The sequence below is a fragment of the Nerophis ophidion genome, linkage group LG05 (assembly GCF_033978795.1).
Source record: "Nerophis ophidion isolate RoL-2023_Sa linkage group LG05, RoL_Noph_v1.0, whole genome shotgun sequence".
In the NCBI taxonomy this organism is placed as follows: Eukaryota; Metazoa; Chordata; class Actinopteri; order Syngnathiformes; family Syngnathidae; genus Nerophis; species Nerophis ophidion.
Genome location: NC_084615.1, coordinates 14358311 through 14382756, shown reverse-complemented (window position 1 = coordinate 14382756; position 24446 = coordinate 14358311). Strand labels below are relative to the sequence as shown.

General features: G+C 45.3%; 1 protein-coding gene across 2 annotated transcripts in view; it reads right to left on the bottom strand.

Moving 5' to 3' along the window:
• The window catches only part of LOC133552707 (smoothelin-like protein 1), a 19675-nt gene extending 983 nt beyond the window's left edge, over window positions 1–18692 (bottom strand). The window contains exons 1-5 of one of the 2 annotated variants that reach the window (XM_061900104.1): window positions 18477–18692; window positions 8684–10122; window positions 8489–8603; window positions 2960–3111; window positions 1–503 (exon numbers count right to left, since the gene is read on the bottom strand). The exon at window positions 1–503 is cut by the window's left edge and continues 983 nt beyond it. In XM_061900104.1, the coding sequence (XP_061756088.1) occupies window positions 221–503; window positions 2960–3111; window positions 8489–8603; window positions 8684–10122; window positions 18477–18551 (2064 nt within the window). In that variant the 5' untranslated portion in view covers window positions 18552–18692 and the 3' untranslated portion in view covers window positions 1–220. The remainder of the gene's footprint in view (window positions 504–2959; window positions 3112–8488; window positions 8604–8683; window positions 10123–18476) is intronic. The other variant, XM_061900105.1, reaches the window with a different exon arrangement.
• Window positions 18693–24446: the final 5754 nt, after the last annotated feature.

The window sequence follows — 24446 nt, the reverse complement described above, 5'->3', positions numbered from 1 at the left end:
TACTGCGGTGATAGACAGCATTGATATCATCACACAAGTGCAATTGTTTCTTACTTCCCATTCCCTGATCTTTCAATAATCATAGAAATAAATAAAAACAAACAACCAACACGGTGGCGTGTGTAGGAATAAGTCCTCATGCTTTTGAAGCAACAACAAACTAAGACCGTCTCAATTCAGTGTAGGCTTTTTTTTTTTTTTTTTGGTGGTGGTGCCTTCCTTAGGATTCTGCTTCCACCAACACGTCCCCTTCTTCCTCCATCTCACAAGCCTCCTCTTCCTCTCCTGGTTTTTTGACCTCAGAGGCGTTTTTGCTCGCTTTCCCTTCTTTCTCCTCCTTTTCTTTCCTCTCCTTCTCCTCCTTGTCTTTTCTCTCCTTCTCCAGCTTGGAGAGGCCTTGGCACAGGGACTGGACGTAGGTGAACACACACATGGGGTCCGGGTGGTTGCCCATCATGAGCATGTCGGGGACCTCCAACAGGGGGTAGCAGTCAGCCAAGGACCTGCGGTGAAGCGCACGGTGGGGATGGAGAAAAAGAATTAAGACAAGAAAATAAATTCTAGCTAGATCAATAATAATAAAAACAAAACAAAACAAAACAAAAAAAATATATATATATACATATTTATATATATATACACACATATATATGTACTAGGGTTGTACAGTAAACCAGTACTAGTATAGTACCGCAATACTAATTAATCATAATCGGTACTATACCGCCTCAAAAAAAGTGCCGGTCCTCTGCCTTTTTTTTTTTTTTTTAATTAAAAGGGCAAGACAGCACGTCGTCCTCACATCCTGACATTGCTGCTTTTATGAGCAGAGGAGCATGTTCGGCAGTGCGCACACACAGAGTACCCACAAGCAGACACAGTGTGTAGACAGAAAAAAGAGAACAGACGCAATTTTAGCTATTTATAAATCAGTAATGTATGTTAATTCCAAGTAACATTATCACTGGAGGACAAGGAATAGCCAAACATGCTTCACTACACACCGTAGGAGGATACAATAGCTCACCGGCTAAACAAATGCAATGGGTGGATCTACACCTGACATCCACTGTAATAATACCAAGTACAAGTCGATACTACTATGATTACATCGATATTTTTTATCGTCACAAAATCTTTTTTCCTTTTTTGTAAAAATTCATATCATGTTTATAAACTCAGTAAATACGTCCCTGGACACATGAGGACTTTGAATATGACCAATGTATGATCCTGTAACTACTTAGTATCGGATCGATACCTACATGTGTGGTATCATCCAAAACGAATGCAAAGTATCAAAGAAGAGAAGAATAAGTGATTATTATATTTTAACAGAAGTGTAGATAGAACATGTTAAAAGAAAAAAAAGCAGATATTAACAGTAAATGAATAAGAAGATTAATACATTTTTTACAGTTTGTCCTTTATAATGTATACAAAATAAAAGGTGTATAAATGACACAATATGTTACTGCATAGACTAATTAGGAGTCTTTGTTTGTTTACTTGCTACTAAAAGACAAGTTGTCTAGTATATTCACTATTTTATTTAAGGACTAAATTACAATAATAAACATATGTTTTATGTACCCTAAGATTTTTTTTGTTAAAATAAAGCCAATACTGACATTTTTTGTGGTCCCCTTTACTTAGAAAAGTATTGAAATATACAAAATATTGGACACACTCGCTTCCTAAAATTATTAGCGCATGCTTACTATTATCGCCGGGTCAGATTCGTGACGTCACTAGTGACGCTTCCCCCGTCGTCATTTTCAAATTTGGTGGAGGCAGCAGGGTCGCCAACCTTTACCATTTAAAGGGGGTCTTGTTCATCAGCCACGCCGGTTACATTGAAGGTTGTGATATAAAGAACTTAAACATTCTTACTAATATGTGCCACACTCTGAACCCACACCAAACAAGAATGACAAACACATTTCTGGAGAACATCGGCTCTGCAACACATTACAAACGCAACATAACAATTACCCAGAATGCAATGCATCCATGACTCTTACTGTTTGTATTATACACCCCGCTAGCACCAACCCCCCCCACCCCGGTGCGTCGGTTGAGGTGGGCGGGGTTGGGGATGCGGGGGTGTATAATACAAGCAGTAAGAGTCACGGATGCATTGCATTCTGGGTAATTGTTATGTTGCGTTTATGTTGTGTTACTGTGAGGATGTTCTCCCGAAATGTGTTTGTCATTCTTGTTTGGTGTGGGTTCACAGTGTGGCACATATTAGTAAGAGTGTTAAACCTGTTTATATCACAACCCATCCATCCATCCATTTTCTTGTCCTTTTCAGGGTCGCGGGGGCTGCAGGAGCCTATCTCAGCTGCATTCGGGCGGAAGGCACGGTACACCCTGGACAAGTCGCCACTTCATCGCAGGGCCATCACAGACATAGGTTATTCCAAGCCTTCAGTGCTGAAAATAATTACCATAATAACTTTTTTTTTTAAATCAAATGTGCTCTTTGTGATGGTATCCCCACATCACACTCAATTTTTTTACTGCATGCCATTGGTAAGCGCAGGGGTGAGAAGTGGTTTTAAATGAATTAGCGCCCCGGCGGCTATTCAAGGAAATACGGTATATAATTCTCAATGACTTTGTTTAATATTGTCATTACTGCCTCAAGTGGTGCAAAAGTGTATTACAACTGAGTACCGCTGGAGCCCATAGGGACCACAGTTGAAAAAGAGATATTTTTTGGCGCTCCACTAGGGGGCGCTCGGTTAAGAATCACCATTACAAGTGACAAAGCGCATTATTATTATTAACTATTAGGATATACTTTTGCTTTTCTCATTACTTGACATGTATTTGCTCTTTTTTTGTAATTGTTTTTTACTTGTATTTTATTTGTTCGATTTTGGAGCTGCGGGCCAATAGTGGCCCCCCGGATCACAATTTGGACGGCCCCGATCTGGATGGGAGGACCTACTCTGCAGTCTGGAAGGCCAGTGTGAAGTTTTTTTCCCTTTCTGTGGGTTTCAAGGTGCTGTAGTCGAAAGCATCGGGGAAGTAGCGGTGGATCAGCGCACAAAAAGCCATCCCATCACACCAAGACGACGAGAAGTTTTCGATGTTGACACCCTGGGCGGAGAAAAATAACCAAAGACAAGGTTATTATGTCATGAAAAAATATATTTTTAAAATGATTTTTGTACGTGCCAACAACACCGGCAAAAATCAGGAGAAATTGTATGAGTTGCAATGTGAGACATTTCCACTGGAGAGCGCCAGAGATGAAAAAAAAAATGCAAATTTAAACCAGCGTTTTATGATAATTACAGTATTTTTACAATAATATCATCCTTTGTACGATCAATAATTCCAACAATTCGATAATTTATGATAATTTGACCCATTTAATAGATAGCTATTAGGCAAATATAATCAGTAAACATACTGAACTCTTCCCGATGTAGTGTTTTGCCTCACATGCCTCTTTATAGCCAGGTGAGGGCGCTGTTCTGTCCATTTAAACGGTATTAGAATTTAGAGCAGGGGTCCCCAACCTTTTTGAAAGCTAGAGCTACTTCTTGGGTACTGATTAATGCGAAGGGCTACCAGTTTGATACACACTTAAATAAATTGCCAGAAATAGCCAATTTGCTCAATTTACCTTTAATAAATAAATCTATATATATAAAAAACGAGTATTTCTGTCTGTCATTCCGTCGTACATTTTTTTAGTTTTACAGAAGGTTTTTTGTAGAGGATAAATGATGAAAAAAAAACCTTAATTAAATGGTTGAGGAGAAAACATGAAAAAAAAAATTAAATACAATTTTGAAACATCGTTTATCTTCAATTTCGACTCTTTCAAATTCAAAATTCAACTGAAAAAAAATGAAGAGAAAAACTAGCTAATTCGAATCTTTAAGAAAAAAAAAAAAATAATAATTTATGGAACATCTTTAGTAATTTTTCCTGATTAAGATTATTTTCAATTAATTAATTAATTTTTAGTTTTAAATAGGTTAAAAACCAATCTGCATTTTGTTAGAATATATAACAAATTGGACCAAGCTATATTTCTAACAAAGACGAATCCTTATTTCTTCTAGATTTTCCAAAACAAAAATTTTCAAAAAAATTCAAAAGACTTTCAAATAAGATTTAAATTCAATTCCACAGATTTTCTAGATTTGCCAGAATAATTTTTGGGAATTTTAAATATAAGTTTGAAGAAATATTTCACAAATATTCTTCGTCGAAAAAACAGAAGCTAAAATGAAGAATTAAATTAAAATGTATTAATTATTCTTTACAATAAAAAAATACATTTACTTGAACATTGATTTAAATTGTAAGGAAAGAAGAGGAAGGAATTTAAAAGGTAAAAAGGTACATGTGTTTAAAACACCTAAAATCATTTTTAAGGTTGTATTTTTTCTCTAAAATTGTCTTTCTGAAAGTTATAAGAAGCAAAGTAAAAAAAAAAAAAGAATTTATTTAAACAAGTGAAGACCAAGTTTTAAAAATATTTTCTTGGTTTTTCAAATTCTATTTGAGTTTTGTCTCTCTTAGAATTATATACCTAAACTGTATGTACCGTATATACATATATACCTATATATATATATATATATATATATATATATATATATATATATATATATATATACATATTTATATACATATATATATATGTACTTATACTGTATATACCTTTATATATATATACCTATGTTCTTGGATTTTCAAATTCTATTTGAGTTTTGTCTCTTAGAATTAAAAATGTCGAGCAAAGCGAGACCAGCTTGCTAGTAAATAAATAAAATGTCAAAAATAGAGGCAGCTCACTGGTAAGTGCTGCTATTTGAGCTATTTTTTAGAAAAAGGGGGCAATGTGTATAAATGATGTATTCACATTTAGCTGTAAAAATATGTTTGATTGATTGAGACTTTTATTAGTAGATTGCACAGTACAGTACATATTCCCTACAATTGAGCACTAAATAGTAACACCCCAATAAGTTTTTCAAATTGTTTAAGTCGGGGTCCACGTTCATTAATTCATGGTAAATGCTGTACAGTGTGTGCCTTTGGGTCCCTTTTTTTCCAGGAAGACTATGTTAGAATAATGATGTATAAGTTATCACACAACTCTTATGCTTAAAGGCCGTTGCTATAGTTATTATCAATTGTGCTGAAGTTGTACTTTTCAAAAGACAAAGGCACAACTTGTAATCTTGCTTTGCAAGTTGTCTCGCGTCAGCAGTTTGTTTCCAGACCCTGCCTGCTGACGGCCAAGGACGGACATCGAGTATCTCGACGTGGACAAAAACAGAGACAGGGTGAAATCACAAGTGTCAGCGCATTTCCATACTGAATAGTCATGTATTGTGTCTACTGGGGCTGCTTGCATTACCCCTCCCTTAAGAAGCAGGCTCAAGGCCTCAACTATATGTCTACCTGGTAGTTGCGTGTCTTGCTACCGTCATGTCCAAGTCTACCTGGTAGTTGCGTGTCTTGCTACCGTCACGTCCAAGTCTACCTGGTAGTTGCGTGTCTTGCTACCGTCACGTCCAAGTCTACCTGGTAGTTGCGTGTCTTGCTACCGTCACGTCCAAGTCTACCTGGTAGTTGCGTGTCTTGCTACCGTAGTGTCCAAGTCTACCTGGTAGTTGCGTGTCTTGCTACCGTCACGTCCAAGTCTACCTGGTAGTTGCGTGTCTTGCTACCGTAGTGTCCAAGTCTACCTGGTAGTTGCGTGTCTTGCTACCGTCACGTCCAAGTCTACCTGGTAGTTGCGAGTCTTGCTACCGTTGTGTCCAAGTCTACCTGGTAGTTGTGTGTCTTGCTACCGTTGTGTCCAAGTCTACCTGGTAGTTGCGTGTCTTGCTACCGTCGTGTCCAAGTCTACCTGGTAGTTGCGTGTCTTGCTACCGTCATGTCCAAGTCCACCTGGTTGTTGCGTGTTTTTCTACCGTCATGTCCAAGTCCACCTGGTTGTTGTGTGTCTTGCTACCGTCGTGTCCAAGTCTACCTGGTAGTTGCGTGTCTTGCTACTGTCATGTCCAAGTCTACCTGGTAGTTGCGTGTCTTGCTACCGTCATGTCCAAGTCTACCTGTTAGTTGCGTGTCTTGCTACAGTCACGTCCAAGTCTACCTGTTAGTTGCAAGTCTTGCTACCGTCGTGTCCAAGTCAACCTGGGAGTTGCATGTCTTGCCACTGTCATGTCCAAATCTACCTGGTAGTTGGGTGTCTTGCTACTGTCATGTCCAAGTCTACCTGGTAGTTGTGTGTCTTGCTACCATCATGTCTAAGTCTTCCTGGTAGTTGCGTGTCCTGCTACCGTCATGTCCAAATCTACCCGGTAGTTGCGTGTCTTGCTACCGTCATGTCCAAGTCTACCTGGTAGTTGCGAGTCTTGCTGCCGTTGTGTCCAAGTCTACCTGGTAGTTGCGTGTCTTGCTACCGTCATGTCACAGTCTACCTGGTAGTTGCATGTCTTGCAACCGTCATGTCCAAGTCTACCTGGTAGTTGCGAGTCTTGCTACCGTTGTGTCCAAGTCTACCTGGTAGTTGCGTGTCTTGCTACTGTCATGTCACAGTCTACCTGGTAGTTGCGTGTCTTGCTACCGTCATGTCCAAGTCTACCTGGTAGTTGCGTGTCTTGATACCGTCATGTCCAAGTCTACCTGGTAGTTGCGTGTCTTGCTACCGTCATGTCCAAGTCTACCTGGTAGTTGCGTGTCATTCTACTTTCATGTCCAAGTCTACCTGGTTGTTGTGTGTCTTGCTACCGTCGTGTCCAAGTCTACCTGGTAGTTGGTGTCTTGCTACCATCATGTCCAAGTCTACCTGGTAGTTGCGTGTCTTGCTACCCTCATATCAAAGTCTACCTGGTAGTTGCGTGTCTTGCTACTGTCGTGTCCAAGTCTACCTGGTAGTTGAGTGTCTTGCTAGCGTCATGTCAAAGTCTACCTGGTAGTTGCGTGTCTTGCCACCGTCGTGTCCAAGTCTACCTGGTAGTTGCGTGTCTTGCTACCGTCATGTCCAAGTCTACCTGCTAGTTGCGTGTCTTGCTACCGCCGTGTCCAAGTCTACCTGGTAGTTGCGTGTCTTGCTACCGTCATGTCCTAGTCTACCTGGTAGTTGCGTGTCTTGCTACCGTCATGTCCAAGTCTACCTGGTAGTTGCGTGTCTTGCTACCGTCATGTCCAAGTCTACCTGGTAGTTGCGAGTCTTGCTACCGTCACGTCCAAGTCTACCTGGTAGTTGCAAGTCTTGCTACCGTCATGTCCAAGTCTACCTGGTAGTTGCGTGTCTTGCTACCGTCATGTCCAAGTCTACCTGGTAGTTGCGTGTCTTGCTACCGTCATGTCCAAGTCTACCTGGTAGTTGGTGTCTTGCTACCATCATGTCCAAGTTTACCTGGTAGTTGCGTGTCTTGCTACCGTCATGTCCATGTCTACCTGGTAGTTGGGTGTCTTGCTAACGTCATGTCCAAGTCTACCTGGTTGTTGCGTGTCTTGCTACCATCATGTCCAAGTCTACCTGGTAAATGCATGTCTTGCTACCGTCACGTCCAAGTCTAGCTGGTAGTTGCGTGTCTTGCTACCGTCATGTCCAAGTCCACCTGGTTGTTGCGTGTTTTTCTACCGTCATGTCCAAGTCTACCTGGTTGTTGTGTGTCTTGCTACCGTCGTGTCCAAGTCTACCTGGTAGTTGCGTGTCTTGCTACTGTCATGTCCAAGTCTACCTGGTAGTTGCGTGTCTTGCTACCGTCATGTCCAAGTCTACCTGGTAGTTCCGTGTCTTGCTACCGTCATGTCCAAGTCTACCTGCTATTTGCGTGTCTTGCTACCGTCGTGTCCAAGTCTACCTGGTACTTGCGTGTCTTGCTACCGTCGTGTTCTTGCTACCGTCGTGTCCAAGTCTACCTGGTAGTTGCGTGTCTTGCTACCGTCATGTCCAAGTCTACCTGGTAGTTCCATGTCTTGCTACCGTCATGTCCAAGTCTACCTGCTATTTGCGTGTCTTGCTACCGTCGTGTCCAAGTCTACCTGGTACTTGCGTGTCTTGCTACCGTCGCGTCCAAGTCTACCTGGTAGTTGCGTGTCTTGCTACCGTCGTGTCCAAGTCTACCTGCTAGTTGCGTGTCTTGCTACCGTCGTGTCCAAGTCCACCTGGTTGTTGCGTGTCTTTCTACTTTCATGTCCAAGTCTACCTGGTTTTTGTGTGTCTTGCTACCGTCGTGTCCAAGTCTACCTGGTAGTTGCGTGTCTTGCTACCGTCATGTCCAAGTCTACTTGGTAGTTGCGAGTCTTGCTACCGTTGTGTCCAAGTCTACCTGGTAGTTGTGTGTCTTGCTACCGTTGTGTCCAAGTCTACCTGGTAGTTGCGTGTCTTGCTACCGTGATGTCCAATTCTACCTGGTAGTTGCGTGTCTTGCTACCGTCATGTCCAAGTCTACCTGGTAGTTGCGTATCTTGCTACCGTCATATCCAAGTCTACCTGGTAGTTGCGTGTCTTGCTCTGGCACCACTGCAGCATCCTCTGCTTGATGGAGGCGCCGGTGGCGGAGGCGGAGGCAGACTTCTGAAGTTTAAAGTTTGGTGTCACGGGCGTCCTGAGGACAAAACACCGATAAGACTGTCTGTGGATCCAAGTCATTTAACTTGATCAGTTGTTGTGTTTTCCAGGATTTACTTGGGTGCGCCTTGTTGGAACTTGGCCATGATGTCCTTCCTGGCGGATGCCCTGCCAGAGCGGGCCGAGGGTCTTGGACGGGACACGACAGGAGGTGCAGACTTTGGGCTCTTCTTGGACTTCCCAGACTCTTTTTCTTTTGCTTCCGTTTCCTTGCCTTCTTTCTTCTTCACCTCCTCCTTTTCTGCTTTGTCCTCTTTCACCTTATCAACAACACCCTTTTCCTTAGTCACCTTATCACTGTCCTGTTCCTGGCTCACCTTATCAGCACCTTTTTCCCCTTTCACCTTATCAGTCTGCTTTTCCTTCCCCCCCTTATCTGCACCTTTTCCCTCCTTCACCTTATCAACACCTTTTTCCTCTTTCACCTTATTGGTCCCTTTCTCCTTGCTCACCTTATCAACACCTTTTTTCTCTTTCACCTTATCAACACCCCTTTTCTTATTGACCCTATCAGTGTCCTGTTCCTGGCTCACCTTATCTGCACCTTTTTCCTCCTTCACCTTATCAACACCTTTTTCCTCTTTCACCTTATCAGTCCCTTTCTCCTTGCTCACCTTATCAACACCTTTTTTCTCTTTCACCTTATCAACACCCGTTTTCTTATTGACCTTATCAGTGTCCTGTTCCTGGCTCACCTTATCAACACCTTTTTCTTCACTCACCTTATCAACACTTTTTTCCTCTTTCACCTTATCAGTCCCTTTTTCCACACTCACCTTATCAACCCCTTTTTTCTTTTTCACCTTATCAACACCCTTTTTCTTTTGGGCCTTACCAGTGTCCCGTTCCTGGCTCACCTTATCAGCACCCTTTTCCTCTTTCACCAAATCAGGCTTCTTTTCGTTTCTCACCTTATCAACACTTGTTTCCTCATTCACCTTATCAGTTCCCTTTTCCTTGCTCACCTTATCAGCACTTTTTTCCTCTTTCCCCGTATCAACACCCTTTTTCTCATTGACGTTATCAGTGTCCTGTTCCTCGCTCACCTTATCAACACCTTTTCCCTCTTTCACCTTATCAGTGTCATTCTCTTCTTCCACGTCATCAATAACTTTTTCCTCTTTCACCTTATCAGTGCCCCTTTCCTCACTCACCACATCAGTATATTTATCCCCATTCATCTTTTCTGGAACCCTCCCAGTCTGCATCTCCTCTCCATCTTTGAGAGCGTCTCTATTTTGGACCTCCTCCACCTGTTCTTCACCCTCGCCCTCCTCCCTCTGCGCTTCATCCAGTTTCTCTCCAGGTTCCTCCCTGTCAACACCAGGAGATCCCTCGCCTTTATCTTCAGTCCAGTCTGAAGCAGCTGCCCGGGGTTCCTCACCTCCCCCTCGTGCCACATTATCCTCTACCCCCTGGACCCCCTGACCTTCCGTGTCCCCTTTTGGAGTCCCGCCTCCTGGGTCTTTACCCTCCACACGGTCCGGTCCGTCTGTCTGCGGAGTCATCAACACAAACACATTGGGCACTTTATTCCCATCATGCTGTGTAATACAACTAGGGTTGCAAAATTCTCAGAATATTCAAAGTTGGAAACTTTCCACGGGAATTAATGGGAATAAACATTGAATGCAACATGCTATGTTACATGTGGGTCGCATCTTACTGCGGGGTTTGTTCCCTCGGGATGCAGACAGACCACTCGGGACAAAGCGTCCAGGTAAGAGGATGATTTATTTTCCATAAATCGGTTAAGAAAACAAGAACGAACAGAAAAGCGGGCTGATAGAACGGGAAGCTATGGTGAAGCTTAGCTTCAGGAACAAACAATGGAGCCAGGTGAAATAAACAGCTCTCTGATTAGTGGTCGACAGCAGGTGAGTGTACCGACCACTAACCAGAGGCAGGCGAGCCCAATTAATCCCCACGGGGACCAAAACAGGAACTAAGGGAGTCCAAAACCACCAGAACATAGCTAAACAATGGGCGGTATAGCTCGGTTGGTCGAGTGGCCCTGCCAGAAACTTGAGGGTTCCGGGTTCGACCCCCGCATCATCTGCCGTTGTGTCTTTGGGCAAGACACTTTACTCACCTGCCCCTAGTGCCACCCACACTGCTTTAAATGTAATTCCGATATTGGGTTTCACTATGTAAAAACGCTTTGAGTCACTAGAGAAAAGTGCTATATAAATATATTTCACTTTATCTTCAGTTTTTAAGACCAAAATGTGTCCGTTCTCCCTTTTCTCTCTACACACTGTGTCTGCTTGTAAGTACTCTGTGTGCGCGCGCTGCTGAACATGCTCCCCGGCTAGTAAAACAGTCAGGACTTGACGACGACTGCCAAGAGTATGCAGAGTAGTAATCAGAGCAAAGGGTGGTTATTTTGAAGAAACTAGAATATAAAACATGTTCTCACTTGTTTCCCATAACTCTACATGTGTTCATTCACAGTTTAGATGTGAATTTCTAAAGCAGGGGTCACCAACCTTTTTGAAACCAAGAGCTACTTATTGGGTACTGATTAATGCGAAGGGCTACCAGTTTGATACACACTTAAATAAATTGCCAGAAATATCCCATTTGCTCAATTTACCTTTAATAAATAAATCTATATATATAAAAGAATGGGTATTTCTGTCGGTCATTCCGTCATACGTTTTAGATATTGGGTTTCACTATGTAAAAACGCTTTGAGTCCCCAGAGAAAAGTGCTATATAAATAAAATACAGTAATTCACAAAACACGGATAGTGACGGTTGGATCTTGCAGCATGATTATTAGCTAAAACAACCTGATTGGATGCAAATTCAGTCGAATTTTTCAACCCCTAAAAAGTGCATTCTTCCATCACATGCACGGATAACCGTGTCCAACTTCGAGTAGTCAAAAAATGGTCAAAATTTCCAAACTTCCCGGGCCTAACTTCCCTTGGTAAATTTCCGGAAAATTTCCGGAAATTGAATGCAATTAGTTTCCTCAGTTCCCAAACGTTTATTGAGTATTGTTAAAAGAAAAGGTGATGTAACACAGTGGTGAACATGCCCTTTCCCAACTACTTTGGCATGTTTTGCAGCCATGAAATTCTAAGTTAAGTATTATTTGCAAAAAAAAAAACAAGTTTATGAGTTTGAACATCAAATATGTTGTCTTTGTAGCATATTCAACTGAATATGGGTTGAAAAGGATTTTCCGGAAATTTACCAAAAACTTTCCACCCCTCTGCGACCCTACAAACCCTGTTTCCATATGAGTTGGGAAATTGTGTTAGATGTAAATACAAACAAAAAATAATAATTTGCAAATCATTTTCAACCCATATTCAGTTGAATATGCTACAAAGACAACATATTTGATGTTCGAAATCATAAACTTTTTTTTTTTTTGCAAATAATTATTAACTTAAATTTCATGGCTGCAACATGTGCCAAAGTAGTTGGGAAAGGGCATGTTCACCACTGTGTTACATCACCTTTTCTTTTAACAACACTCAATAAGCGTTTGGGAACAGAGGAAACTAATTGTTGAAGCTTTGAAAGTGGAATTCTTTCCAATTCTTGTTTTATGTAGAGCTTCAGTCGTTCAACAGTCCGGGGTCTCCGCTGTCGTATTTTACGCTTCATAATGCGCCACACATTTTCCATGGGAGACAGGTCTGGACTGCAGGCGGGCCAGGAAAGTTCCCGCCCTCTTTCTTTAACGAAGCCACGCTGTAGTAACACGTGCTGAATGTGACTTGGCATTGTCTTGCTGAAATAAGCAGGGGCGTCCATGAAAAAGAGGTCGCTTAGATGGCAGCATATGTTGTTCCAAAACCTGTATGTACCTTTCAGCATTAATGGTGCCTTCACAGATGTGTAAGTTACCCATGCCTTGGGCACTAATGCACCCCCATACCATCACAGATGCTGGCTTTTGAACTTTGCGTCGATAACAGTCTGGATGGTTCGCTTCTCCTTTGGTCCTGATGACACCATGTGGAATATTTCCAAAAACAATTTGAAATGTGGACTCATCAGACCACAGAACACTTTTCCACTTTGCATCAGTCCATCTTAGATGATCTCGGGCCCAGAGAAGCCGGTGGCGTTTCTGGATGTTGTTGATAAAGGGCTTTCGCTTTGCATAGTGGAGCTTTAACTTGCACTTACAGATGTAGCGATCAATTGTATTTAGTGACAGTGGTTTTCTGAAGTGTTCCTGAGCCCATGTGGTGATATCCTTTAGAGATTGATGTCGGTTTTTGATACAGTGCCGTCTGAGGGATGGAAGGTCACGGTCATTCAATGTTGGTTTCCGGCCATGCCGCTTACGTGGAGTGATTTCTCCAGATTCTCTGAACCTTTTGATAATATTATGGAGCGTAGATGTTGAAATCCCTAAATTTCTTGCACTTTGAGAAATGTTGTTCTTAAACTGTTTGACAATTTGCTCACGCAGTTGTGGAAAAAGGGGTGTACCTCATCCCCTAAATCACATCACATTTGTGATTTAGGGCTATATAAATAACCATTGATTGATTGATTGATTGATTGATTGATTGATACCCAATCATGGCACCCAGCCTGCACACCTGTGGGATGTTGCGAATAAGTGTTTGATGAGCATTCCTCAACTTTATCAGTATATATTGCCACCTTTCCCCAATTTTAAAGTTAATGATTATTTGCAAAAAATAAAGTTTATGAGTTTGAACATCAAACATGTTGTCTTTGTAGTGCATTCAACTGAATATGGGTTGAAAATGATTTGCAAATCATTGTATTTTGTTTATATTTACATCTAACACAATTTCCCAACTCATATGGAAACGGGGTTTGTAAATACAACATAAATCACACTGGTGGCTTTCTGGTGCTATTCTTTGAGTAATATCACCCAAGACCACCTAAAATTAGCCGGCCCCCTCTGCTGTGGGGGTAACCACGGTCCCAGCAGACTGCAATGCAACGCGAGATAGGAAACGCCACTCTGGGATCTGGCATCTCGATTTAGATTTCCCATTTGGACACTCGTAGTAAAAGGCTCGTCATTTCTGGAGGACGATGCCAAGTGGAGTCAAAATACTTGTTCGCGTGCATCGCTCATCACTGAGCTCAAGTGTGGGCTAAAAACAAAACAAAGATGGAAGGTTCATCATCTTGTTTTTTTTTTTTTAGATCGTACACAATAGTGTGTATCTCGGACAAATCTGGGTGTTAATTTAATTTAGCTGGAAATGACACAGGAAAGAAGAGTGATGACATCTATTAAACAAGACAAAAGGCAAGGAATCAAACAGACAGAATTAAATTCCGACTCTGAGGAGAGACATGTCCACTGTACTCTCTGTACAGTCCTGCACCACGCTCTGCCTCCTTCTTTATTTGACTTCCCCCCCCCTCCTTCCCACAGCTGCTTCCTCAGGAAAGCAGCAGTGTTGCTTTTGTTTCCCGAACAGTTCAAAGAGATTTCTATAAAATTGTTCAAAGAGAGTCCCATAAAATAATTAAAAGAAAGTCCTATAAAATAGAGCAAAAAGAGTTCGTAGAAATACTTAGAGTTCTTCTGGACGTTGGGCAGATCCTGCCGTCCGTCCGCTTGGAAGTCCGAGTAGGGTTTTTACGAGTATTCTTCTTGGAAGGTTTCAAACTTTTGTCTTCTTGTCCGGAACACAATGTAATACAAAGTTTTTTTGGGATAATTTACACACAATTTACTGGAGAGGAGGCTACGCCGGATAGTCGAACCTCGGATCCAGGAGGAACAGTGTGGTTTTCGTCCTGGTCGTGGAACTGTGGACCAGCTCTGTACTCTCCGCAGGGTTCTTGAGGGTGCATGGGAGTTTGCCCAACCAGTCTACATGTGCTTTGTGGACTTGGAGAAGGCCTTCGACCGTGTCCCTCGGGAAGTCCTGTGGGGAGTGCTCAGAGAGTATGGGGTATCGGACTGTCTTATTGTGGCGGTCCGCGCCCTGTACGATCAGTGCCAGAGCTTGGTCCGCCTTGCCGGCAGTAAGTCGGACACATTTCCAGTGAGGGTTGGACTCCGCCAAGGCTGTCCTTTGTCACCGGTTCTGTTCATAACTTTTATGGACAGAATTTCTAGGCGCGGTCAAGGCGTTGAGGGGTTCCGGTTTGGTGATCGCAGGATTAGGTCTCTACTTTTTGCAGATGATGTGGTCCTGATGGCTTCATCTGACCGGGATCTTCAGCTCTCACTGGATCGGTTCGCAGCAGAGTGTGAAGCGACCGGAATGAGAATCAGCACCTCCAAGTCCGAGTCCATGGTTCTCGCCCGGAAAAGGGTGGAATGCCATCTCCGGGTTGGGGAGGAGACCCTGCCCCAAGTGGAGGAGTTCAAGTACCTAGGAGTCTTGTTCACGATTGGGGGAAGAGTGGATCGTGAGATCGACAGGCAGATCGGTGCGGCGTCTTCAGTAATGCGGACGTTGTATCGATCCGTTGTGGTGAAGAAGGAGCTGAGCCGGAAGGCAAAGCTCTCAATTTACCGGTCGATCTACGTTCCCATCCTCACCTATGGTCATGAGCTTTGGGTCATGACTGAAAGGATAAGACACGGGTACAAGCGGCCGAAATGAGTTTCCTCCGCCTTGTGGCGGGTCTCTCCCTTAGAGATAGGGTGAGAAGCTCTGCCATCTGGGAGGAACTCAAAGTAAAGCCGCTGCTCCTCCACATCGAGAGGAGCCAGATGAGGTGGTTCGGGCATCTGGTCAGGATGCCACCCGAACGCCTCCCTAGGGAGGTGTTTAGGGCACGTCCAACCGGTAGGAGGCCACGGGAAGACCCAGGACACGTTGGGAAGACTATGTCTCCCGGCTAGCCTGGGAACGCCTCGGGATCCCCCGGGAAGAGCTAGACGAAGTGGCTGGGGAGAGGGAAGTCTGGGTTTCCCTGCTTAGGCTGTTGCCCCCGCGACCCGACCTCGGATAAGCGGAAGAAGATGGATGGATGGATGGATGGATACACACAATTTTTCTGACAGAAGTCAAAAACTACTTTTGCTTCAAAATATCATTTTTTGAACATAATTTACAAGCCCCGGGTCCCCCCGTCTTCTGTGTTTTACACCGCCCCCCCCCCAACCACGCCCACCTCAAGCTGATTGTCATGACTTCATTGATCAGAATCAGACAGTAGTGATGACAACGTCCACATTTTCAAATGGAGGAGAAAATAAAAGTCCTCCTTTCTGTCCAACAGCACATGAAAGTCCTTGCTTTTTGCCATCTTATTTGTCCAACAGCCATACTACTTTTTATACACTTTACAAGCTTTTTTGCAACCAGTTTCTGAGATTCTTATTTTGTAAGCGCAGGCAGGATGAAGCGGCGCTTTTATTGTGAAGACAGGAACTCTAGAGTTTTGACAGCAGGTACGGTTGAAATAAAAAAGTGTTTCTCGCCTTCCTGTCGGTAATTTTTTCTTAATAATGATCTGCGTCATCTCACAAGACCCTCGGGTGCCGTGAATATCAATCAAGTGACCAAAGTGACGTCTTGGTGAAGATTGATGGTCGCTCATTTTTAGGTCGTTTTTTTTAATGCCTGGCAGGCGATCAATAGGCACCTCGCAATCAATCAATCAATCAATCAATCAATCAATGGTTATTTACATAGCCCTAAATCACAAGTGTCTCACTGGACTGCACAAGCCACAACAACATCCTCGGTTCAGATCCCACATAAGGGCACGGAAAAACTCACAACCCAGTGGGATGTCAATGTGAATGACTATGAGAAACCTTGGAGACGACCGCATGCAAGGGACGTCCAGTGGATCTAACATATTATTGTGAAAGTCCAGTCCATAGTGGATATAACATAATAGTGAGAGTCCAGTCCATAGTTGATCTAACATAATAGTGTGAGAGTCCAGTCCATAGTGGGTCTAACATAATAGTGAGAGTCCAGTCCATAGTGGATCTAACATAATAGTGTGAGAGTCCAGTCCATAGTGGGTCTAACATAATAGTGAGAGTCCAGTCCATAGTGGATCTAACATAATAGTGTGAGAGTCCAGTCCATAGTGGATCTAACATAATAGTGAGAGTCCAGTCTATAGTGGATCTAACATAATAGTGTGAGAGTCCAGTCCATAGTGGATCTAACATAATAATGTGAGAGTCCAGTCCATAGTGGATCCATCATAATAGTGAGAGTCCAGTCCATAGTGGGTCTAACATAATAGTGAGAGTCCAGTCCATAGTGGATCTAACATAATAGTGTGAGAGTCCAGTCCATGGTGGATCTAACATAATAATGTGAGAGTCCAGTCCATAGTGGATCTAACATAATAGTGAGAGTCCAGTCCATAGTGGATCTAACATAATAGTGAGAGTCCAGTCCATAGTGGATCTAACGTAATAGTGTGCGAGTCCAGTCCATAGTGGATATAGCATAATAGTGTGAGAGTCCAGTCCATAGTGGATCTAACAGAATAGTGAGAGTCCAGTCCATAGTGGATCTAACATAATAGTAAGAGTCCAGTCCATAGTGGATCTAACACAATAGTGAGAGTCCAGTCCATAGTGGATCTAACATAATAGTGAGAGTCCAGTCCATAGTGGATCTAACATAATAGTGAGAGTCCAGTCCATAATGGATCTAACATAATAATGTGAGAGTCCAGTCCATAGTGGATCTAACATAATAGTGAGAGTCCAGTCCATAGTGGATCTAACATAATAGTGAGAGTCCAGTCCATAGTGGATCTAACGTAATAGTATGAGGGTCCAGTCCATAGTGAATCTAACATAATAGTGTGAGAGTCCAGTCCATAGTGAATCTAACATAATAGTGAGAGTCCAGTCCATAATGGATCTAACATAATAGTGAGAGTCCAGTCCATAGTGGGACCAACAGGAGACCATCCCGAGCGGAGACGGGTCAGCAGCGCAGAGATGTCCGCAACTGATGCACAGGCGAGCGGTCCACCCTGGGTCCCGACTCTGGACAGCCAGCACTTCATCTTGACTTAGACAATTAATCAAATATTTGTCTGTCCACTAGATGGAGCCAGTGTACCACCACTACAGCAGTTTGAGAACCACTGTTCTTGAACCGGAAAAGGGTGGAGTGCCATCTCCGGGAGGAGACCCTGCCCCAAGTGGAGGAGTTCAAGTACCTTGGAGTCTTGTTCACGAGTGAGGGAAGAGTGGATGGTGAGTTCGACAGGTGGATCGGTGCGGTGTCTTCAGTAATGCGGACGCCGTATCGATCCGTTGTGGTGAAGAAGGAGCTGAGCCGGAAGGCAAAACTCACAATTTACCGGTCGATCTACACATTCCCATCCTCACCTATGATCATGAGCTTTGGGTTATGACCGAAAGGACAAGATCACGGGTACAAATGAGCTTTCTCAGCCAGGTGATGTGGCTCTCACCCTATCTCTCTCCCTTAGAGATAGGGTGAGAAGCTCTGTCATTCATAGGATCTCAAAGTAAAGCCGCTGCTCCTCCACATGGAGAGGAGCCAGATGAGGTGGTTCGGGCATCTGGTCAGGATGCCACCGGAACGCCTCCTTAGGGAGGTGTTCAGGGCACGTCTGACCGGTAGGAGGCCACAGGGAAGACCCAGGACACGTTGGGAAGACTATGTCTCCCGGCTGGCCTGGGAACGCCTCAGGATCCCCCGGGAGGAGCTGGACAAAGTGGCTGGGGAGAGGAAAGTCTGGGCTTCCCTGCTTAGGCTGCTTCCCCCGTGACCCAACTTCGGATAAGCGGAAAAATATGGATGGGTGTCTCGAACATTAGTCCTGTTTGGATTTGTTAAAAGTGATCGAAATTGAAACATGACACATTTCCTGCGGTCCCGTCAGAGAGGACGATGAAGGCAAACAAGACATTTACATTCAACGAGGACAAAAGTACCGTCTCGTCGCCGCCTGTGTCCGACCGCCGGGTTCTCCCTGCATCTACGTCCATTACGCCGGCCGATAGAACCCCCGAGAGTAGAGACTGATCCAACAAAGTGGATCCTGTGTGTGCAAGAGATGTGAGTCTCTGCTCCTTCTACCCGACACCTTCTCTCCTCCCTGCTCTGCTGGGATGCCTTTGCTTCGTTATCTGACCTTTGTAACAACACATGTCCCCAAAATAGAGTCTGGGTGACATAGGGGCAGTCCGACGGGCCGGACAGCTGCGTGTGCTGTGGAAACCACAGAAGTACACACGACGACGGACCAACACATTAGTAGCGGCACGTGTTCGCCAATAAATACAAACATGATCGTTTGTACGCAGCATTGACCGTGACTGCCTACTGGAGCTGACGAGAGAAGGAGCCGCCATCTTGGAGTGGTGATCCACTCCACTCAGTGCAATTCATTCTGCAGGAGCAATGAACTGTCAGCTCATTTCATTCATCTTACCTCACTGAATACCACTCATTTTCACCCGCTTTTTTTTGTCATACATGTAGCTATGATAAAAGGACACATGTTGTATTATACATAGTTTGCTGAACAGTATTAGAATATTATTTTCAATCAATCAATCAATGTTTACTTATATAGCCCTAAATCACTAGTGTCTCAAAGGGCTGCACAAACCACTACGACATCCTCGGTAGGCCCACATAAGGGCAAGGAAAACTCACACCCAGTGGGACGTCGGTGACAATGATGACTATGAGAACCTTGGAGAGGAGGAAAGCAATGGATGTCGAGCGGGTCTAACATGATACTGTGAAAGTTCAACATGATACTGTGAAAGTTCAATCCATAATGGATCCAACACAGTCGCGAGAGTCCAGTCCAAAGCGGATCCAACACAGCCGCGAGAGTCCCGTTCACAGCGGAGCCAGCAGGAAACCATCCCAAGCGGAGGCGGATCAGCAGCGCAGAGATGTCCCCAGCCGATACACAGGCGAGCAGTACATGGCCACCGGATCGGACCGGACACCCTCCACAAGGGAGAGTGGGACATAGAAGAAAAAGAAAAGAAACGGCAGATCAACTGGTCTAAAAAGGGAGTCTATTTAAAGGCTAGAGTATACAAATGAGTTTTAAGGTGAGACTTAAATGCTTCTACTGAGGTGGCATCTCAAACTGTTACCGGGAGGGCATTCCAGAGTACTGGAGCCCGAACGGAAAACGCTCTATAGCCCGCAGACTTTTTTTGGGCTTTGGGAATCACTAATAAGCCGGAGTCCTTTGAACGCAGATTTATTGCCGGGACATATGGTACAATACAATCGGCAAGATAGGATGGAGCTAGACCGTGTAGTATTTTATATGTAAGTAGTAAAACCTTAAAGTCACATCTTAAGTGCACAGGAAGCCAGTGCAGGTGAGCCAGTACAGGCGTAATGTGATCAAACTTTCTTGTTCTTGTCAAAAGTCTAGCAGCCGCATTTTTTACCAACTGTAATCTTTTAATGCTAGACATGGGGAGACCCGAAAATAATACGTTACAGTAGTCGAGGCGAGACGTAACAAACGCATGGATAATGATCTCAGTGTCTTTAAGTGACCAGACGTCCCAGATCAAAACTGGAAATATACAGTTGTGCTCATAAGTTGACTCTCCCTGGGAGAATTTATGATTTATTGGCCATTCTTTAGAGAATATGAATGATAACACAAAACCTTTCTTCCACTCATGTGTAGTAGAAATATCATGGATTCAACCCAGGGCCTCATCCTGTTTGTGACGCCAATTTTATGTGGTCGAAAAGTCCGAATCTTAAACAGGAACAATAGAGAGTTTGTTACTCATAATCAGATAGTACAAAGTTGGATTGAATCGATATGAATTACAGACAGGGTCTCGTGAGACGAAAGATGGTGAACCCTCGTGAAAGAATTAAGAAAGAGCGCACATCAGGCTTGGTCTTCCCTTCTCATTTATACGGTTCATGATGACTTGATTTGTATCATAACAACTTGTGTAACTGTCCAAAGTTCAGGGTGACTTGACCTCTTATGTCGTGTCCCTCCCAATGCATTTAGTTTGGAGGTAACCCTAGGACAGAAATTTTCCACTACACATGCTCAATGGTTGTGTGAAGCTAATTAGTGGCAAACAACCGTCTTTACTCTTTTTAAATCAAAATGACAAAAGAAAGTACCCAAATGCGGGCGGCATGGCGTAGTGGGTGGAGCGGCCATGCCAGAAACCTGAGGGTTGCAGATTCGCTTCCCGCCTATTGACATCCAAATCACTGTCGTTGTGTCCTTGGGCAGGACACTTCACCCTTGCCCCCGGTGCCGCTCACACTGGTGAATGAATGATGAATGAATGATTGGTGGTGGTCGGGGGGGCCGTAGGCGCAAACTGGCAGCCACGCTTCCGTCAGTCTACCCCAGGGCAGCTGTGGCTACAGATGTAGCTTACCACCACCAGGTGTGAATGAATGATGGGTTCCCACTTCTCTGTGAGCGCTTTGAGTATCCAACAATAGAAAAGCACGATATAAATCTAATCCATTATTATTATTAAATGACCCTGATCAAAAGTTTACAAAGCCCAGTGACTTTGATCTGATAACATGCACAAAAGTATACACAAACAGGTTTGAAAGGCTAATTAAGGTTCCAATCCTCACCTGTGACCTGTTTTTTTGTGATTAATGTGTGTGTATAAAATGGTCAGTGAGTTTCTGGGCTTCTGACAGACCATTGCATCTTTCATCCAGTGCTGCACGGATGTTTCTGGATTCTGAGTCATGGGGAAGGCAAAAGAATGGTCAAAGGATCTGCGAGAAAAGGGTAATTGAATTGGATCGGTTCGCAGCCGAGTGTGAAGCGACTGGGATGAGAATCAGTACCTCCAAGTCCGAGTCCATGGTTCTCGCCCGGGAAAGGGTGGAGTCCCATCTCCAGGTTGGGGAGGAGACCCTGCCCCAAGTGTAGGAGTTCAAGTACCTCGGAGTCTTGTTCACGAGTGAGGGAAGAGTGGATGGTGAGATCGACAGGCGGATCGGTGCGGCGTCTTCAGTAATGCGGACGCTAGATCAATCTTAGGTGGTGAGGAAGGAGCTGAGCCGGAAGGCAAAGCTCTCAATTTACCGCTCGATCTACGTTCCCATCCTCACCTATGGTCATGAGCTTTGGATTATGACCGAAAGGACAAGATCACGGGTACAAGCGGCCCAAATGAGTTTCCTCCACGGGGTGGGGGGTCTCTCCCTTAGAGGTAGGGTGAGAAGCTCTCTCATCCGGGAGAAGCCCAAAGTAAAGCCACTACTCCTCCACATGGAGAGGAGCCAGATGAGGTGATTTGGGCATCTGGTCAGGATGCCACCCCAACGACTCCCTAGGGAGGTGTTTAGGGCACGTCCAACCGGTAGGGGACCATGGGGAAGACCATCTCACCCGGCTGGCCTGGGAACACCTCGGGATCCCCCGGGAAGAGCTGGACGAAGTGGCTGGGGAGAGGGAAGTCCATGGTTCTCGCCCGGGAAAGGGTGGAGTCCCATCTCCAGGTTGGGGAGGAGACCCTTCCCCAAGTGGAGGAGTTCAAGTACCTCGGAGTCTTGTTCACGAGTGAGGGAAGAGTGGATGGTGAGATCTACAGGCGGATCGGTGCGGCGTCTTCAGTAATGCGGACGCTGGATCGATCCTACGTGGTGAGGAAGGAGCTGAGCCGGAAGGCAAAGCTCTCAATTTACCGGTCGATCTACGTTCCCATCCTCACCTATGGTCATGAGCTTTGGATTATGACCGAAAGGACAAGATCACGGGTACAAGCGGCCCAAAGGAGTTTCCTCCACCGGGTGGGGGGTCTCTCCCTTAGAGATAGGGTGAGAAGCTCTCTCATCCGGGAGAAGCCCAAAGTAAAGCCACTACTCCTCCACATGGAGAGGAGCCAGATGAGGTGATTCGGGCATCTGGTCAGGATGCCACCCCAACGACTCCCTAGGGAGGTGTTTAGGGCACGTCTAACCGGTAGGAGACCATGGGGAAGACCCAGGACACATTGGGAAGACTATCTCACCCGGCTGGCCTGGGAACGCCTCGGGATCCCCCGGGAAGAGCTGGACAAAGTGGCTGGGGAGAGGGAAGTCCATGGTTCTCGCCCGGGAAAGGGTGTAGTCTCATCTCCAGGTTGGGGAGGAGACCCTTCCCCAAGTGGAAGAGTTCAAGTACCTCGGAGTCTTGTTCACGAGTGAGGGAAGAGTGGATGGTGAGATCGACAGGCGGATCGGTGCGGCGTCTTCAGTAATGCGGACGCTGGACCGATCCTACGTGGTGAGGAAGGAGCTGAGCCGGAAGGCAAAGCTCTCAATTTACCGGTCGATCTACGTTCCCATCCCCACCTATGGTCATGAGCTTTGGTTTATGACCGAAAGGACAAGATCATGGGTACAAGCGGCCCAAATGAGTTTCCTCCACCGGGTGGGGGGTCTCTCCCTTAGAGATAGGGTGAGAAGCTCTCTCATCCGGGAGAAGCCCAAAGTAAAGCCACTACTCCTCCACATGGAGAGGAGCCAGATGAGGTGGTTCGGGAATCTGGTCAGGATGCCACCCGAATGACTCCCTAGGGAGGCGTTTGGGGCACGTCCAACCGGTAGGAGACCATGGGGAAGACCCACGACACATTGGGAAGACTATCTCTCCCGGCTGGCCTGGGAACGCCTCGGGATCCCCTGGGAAGAGCTGGACGAAGTGACTGGGGAGAGGGAAGTCCATGGTTCTCGCCCAGGAAAGGGTGGAGTCCCATCTCCAGGTTGGGGAGGAGACCCTGCCCCAAGTGGAGGAGTTCAAGTACCTCGGAGTCTTGTTCACGAGTGAGGGAAGAGTGGATGGTGAGATCGACAGGCGGATCGGTGCGGTGTCTTCAGTAATGCGGACGCTGGATCGATCCTACATGGTGAGGAAGGAGCTGAGCCGGAAGGCAAAGCTCTCAATTTACCGGTCGATCTACGTTCCCATCCTCACCTATGGTCATGAGCTTTGGATTATGACTGAAAGGACAAGATCACGGGTACAAGCGGCCCAAATAAGTTTCCTCCGCCGGGTGGTGGGTCTCTGCCTTAGAGATAGGGTGAGAAGCTCTGCCATCCGGGAGGAGCTCAAAGTAAAGCCACTACTCCTCCACATGGAGAGGAGCTAGATGAGGTGATTCGGGTATCTGGTCAGGATGCCACCCCAACGACTCCCTAAGGAGGTGTTTAGGGCACGTCCAACCAGTAGGAGACCATGGGGAAGACCCAGGACACATTGGGAAGACTATCTCACCCGGCTAGCCTGGGAACGCCACGGGATCCCCCGGGAAGAGCTGGACGAAGTGGCTGGGGAGAGGGAAGTCCATGGTTCTCGCCCGGGAAAGGGTGGAGTCCCATCTCCAGGTTGGGGAGGAGACCCTTCCCCAAGTGGAGGAGTTCAAGTACCTCGGAGTCTTGTTCACGAGTGAGGGAAGAGTGGATGGTGAGATCTACAGGCGGATCGGTGCGGCGTCTTCAGTAATGCGGACGCTGGATCGATCCTACGTGGTGAGGAAGGAGCTGAGCCGGAAGGCAAAGCTCTCAATTTACCGGTCGATCTACGTTCCCATCCTCACCTATGGTCATGAGCTTTGGATTATGACCGAAAGGACAAGATCACGGGTACAAGCGGCCCAAAGGAGTTTCCTCCACCGGGTGGGGGGTCTCTCCCTTAGAGATAGGGTGAGAAGCTCTCTCATCCGGGAGAAGCCCAAAGTAAAGCCACTACTCCTCCACATGGAGAGGAGCCAGATGAGGTGATTCGGGCATCTGGTCAGGATGCCACCCCAACGACTCCCTAGGGAGGTGTTTAGGGCACGTCTAACCGGTAGGAGACCATGGGGAAGACCCAGGACACATTGGGAAGACTATCTCACCCGGCTGGCCTGGGA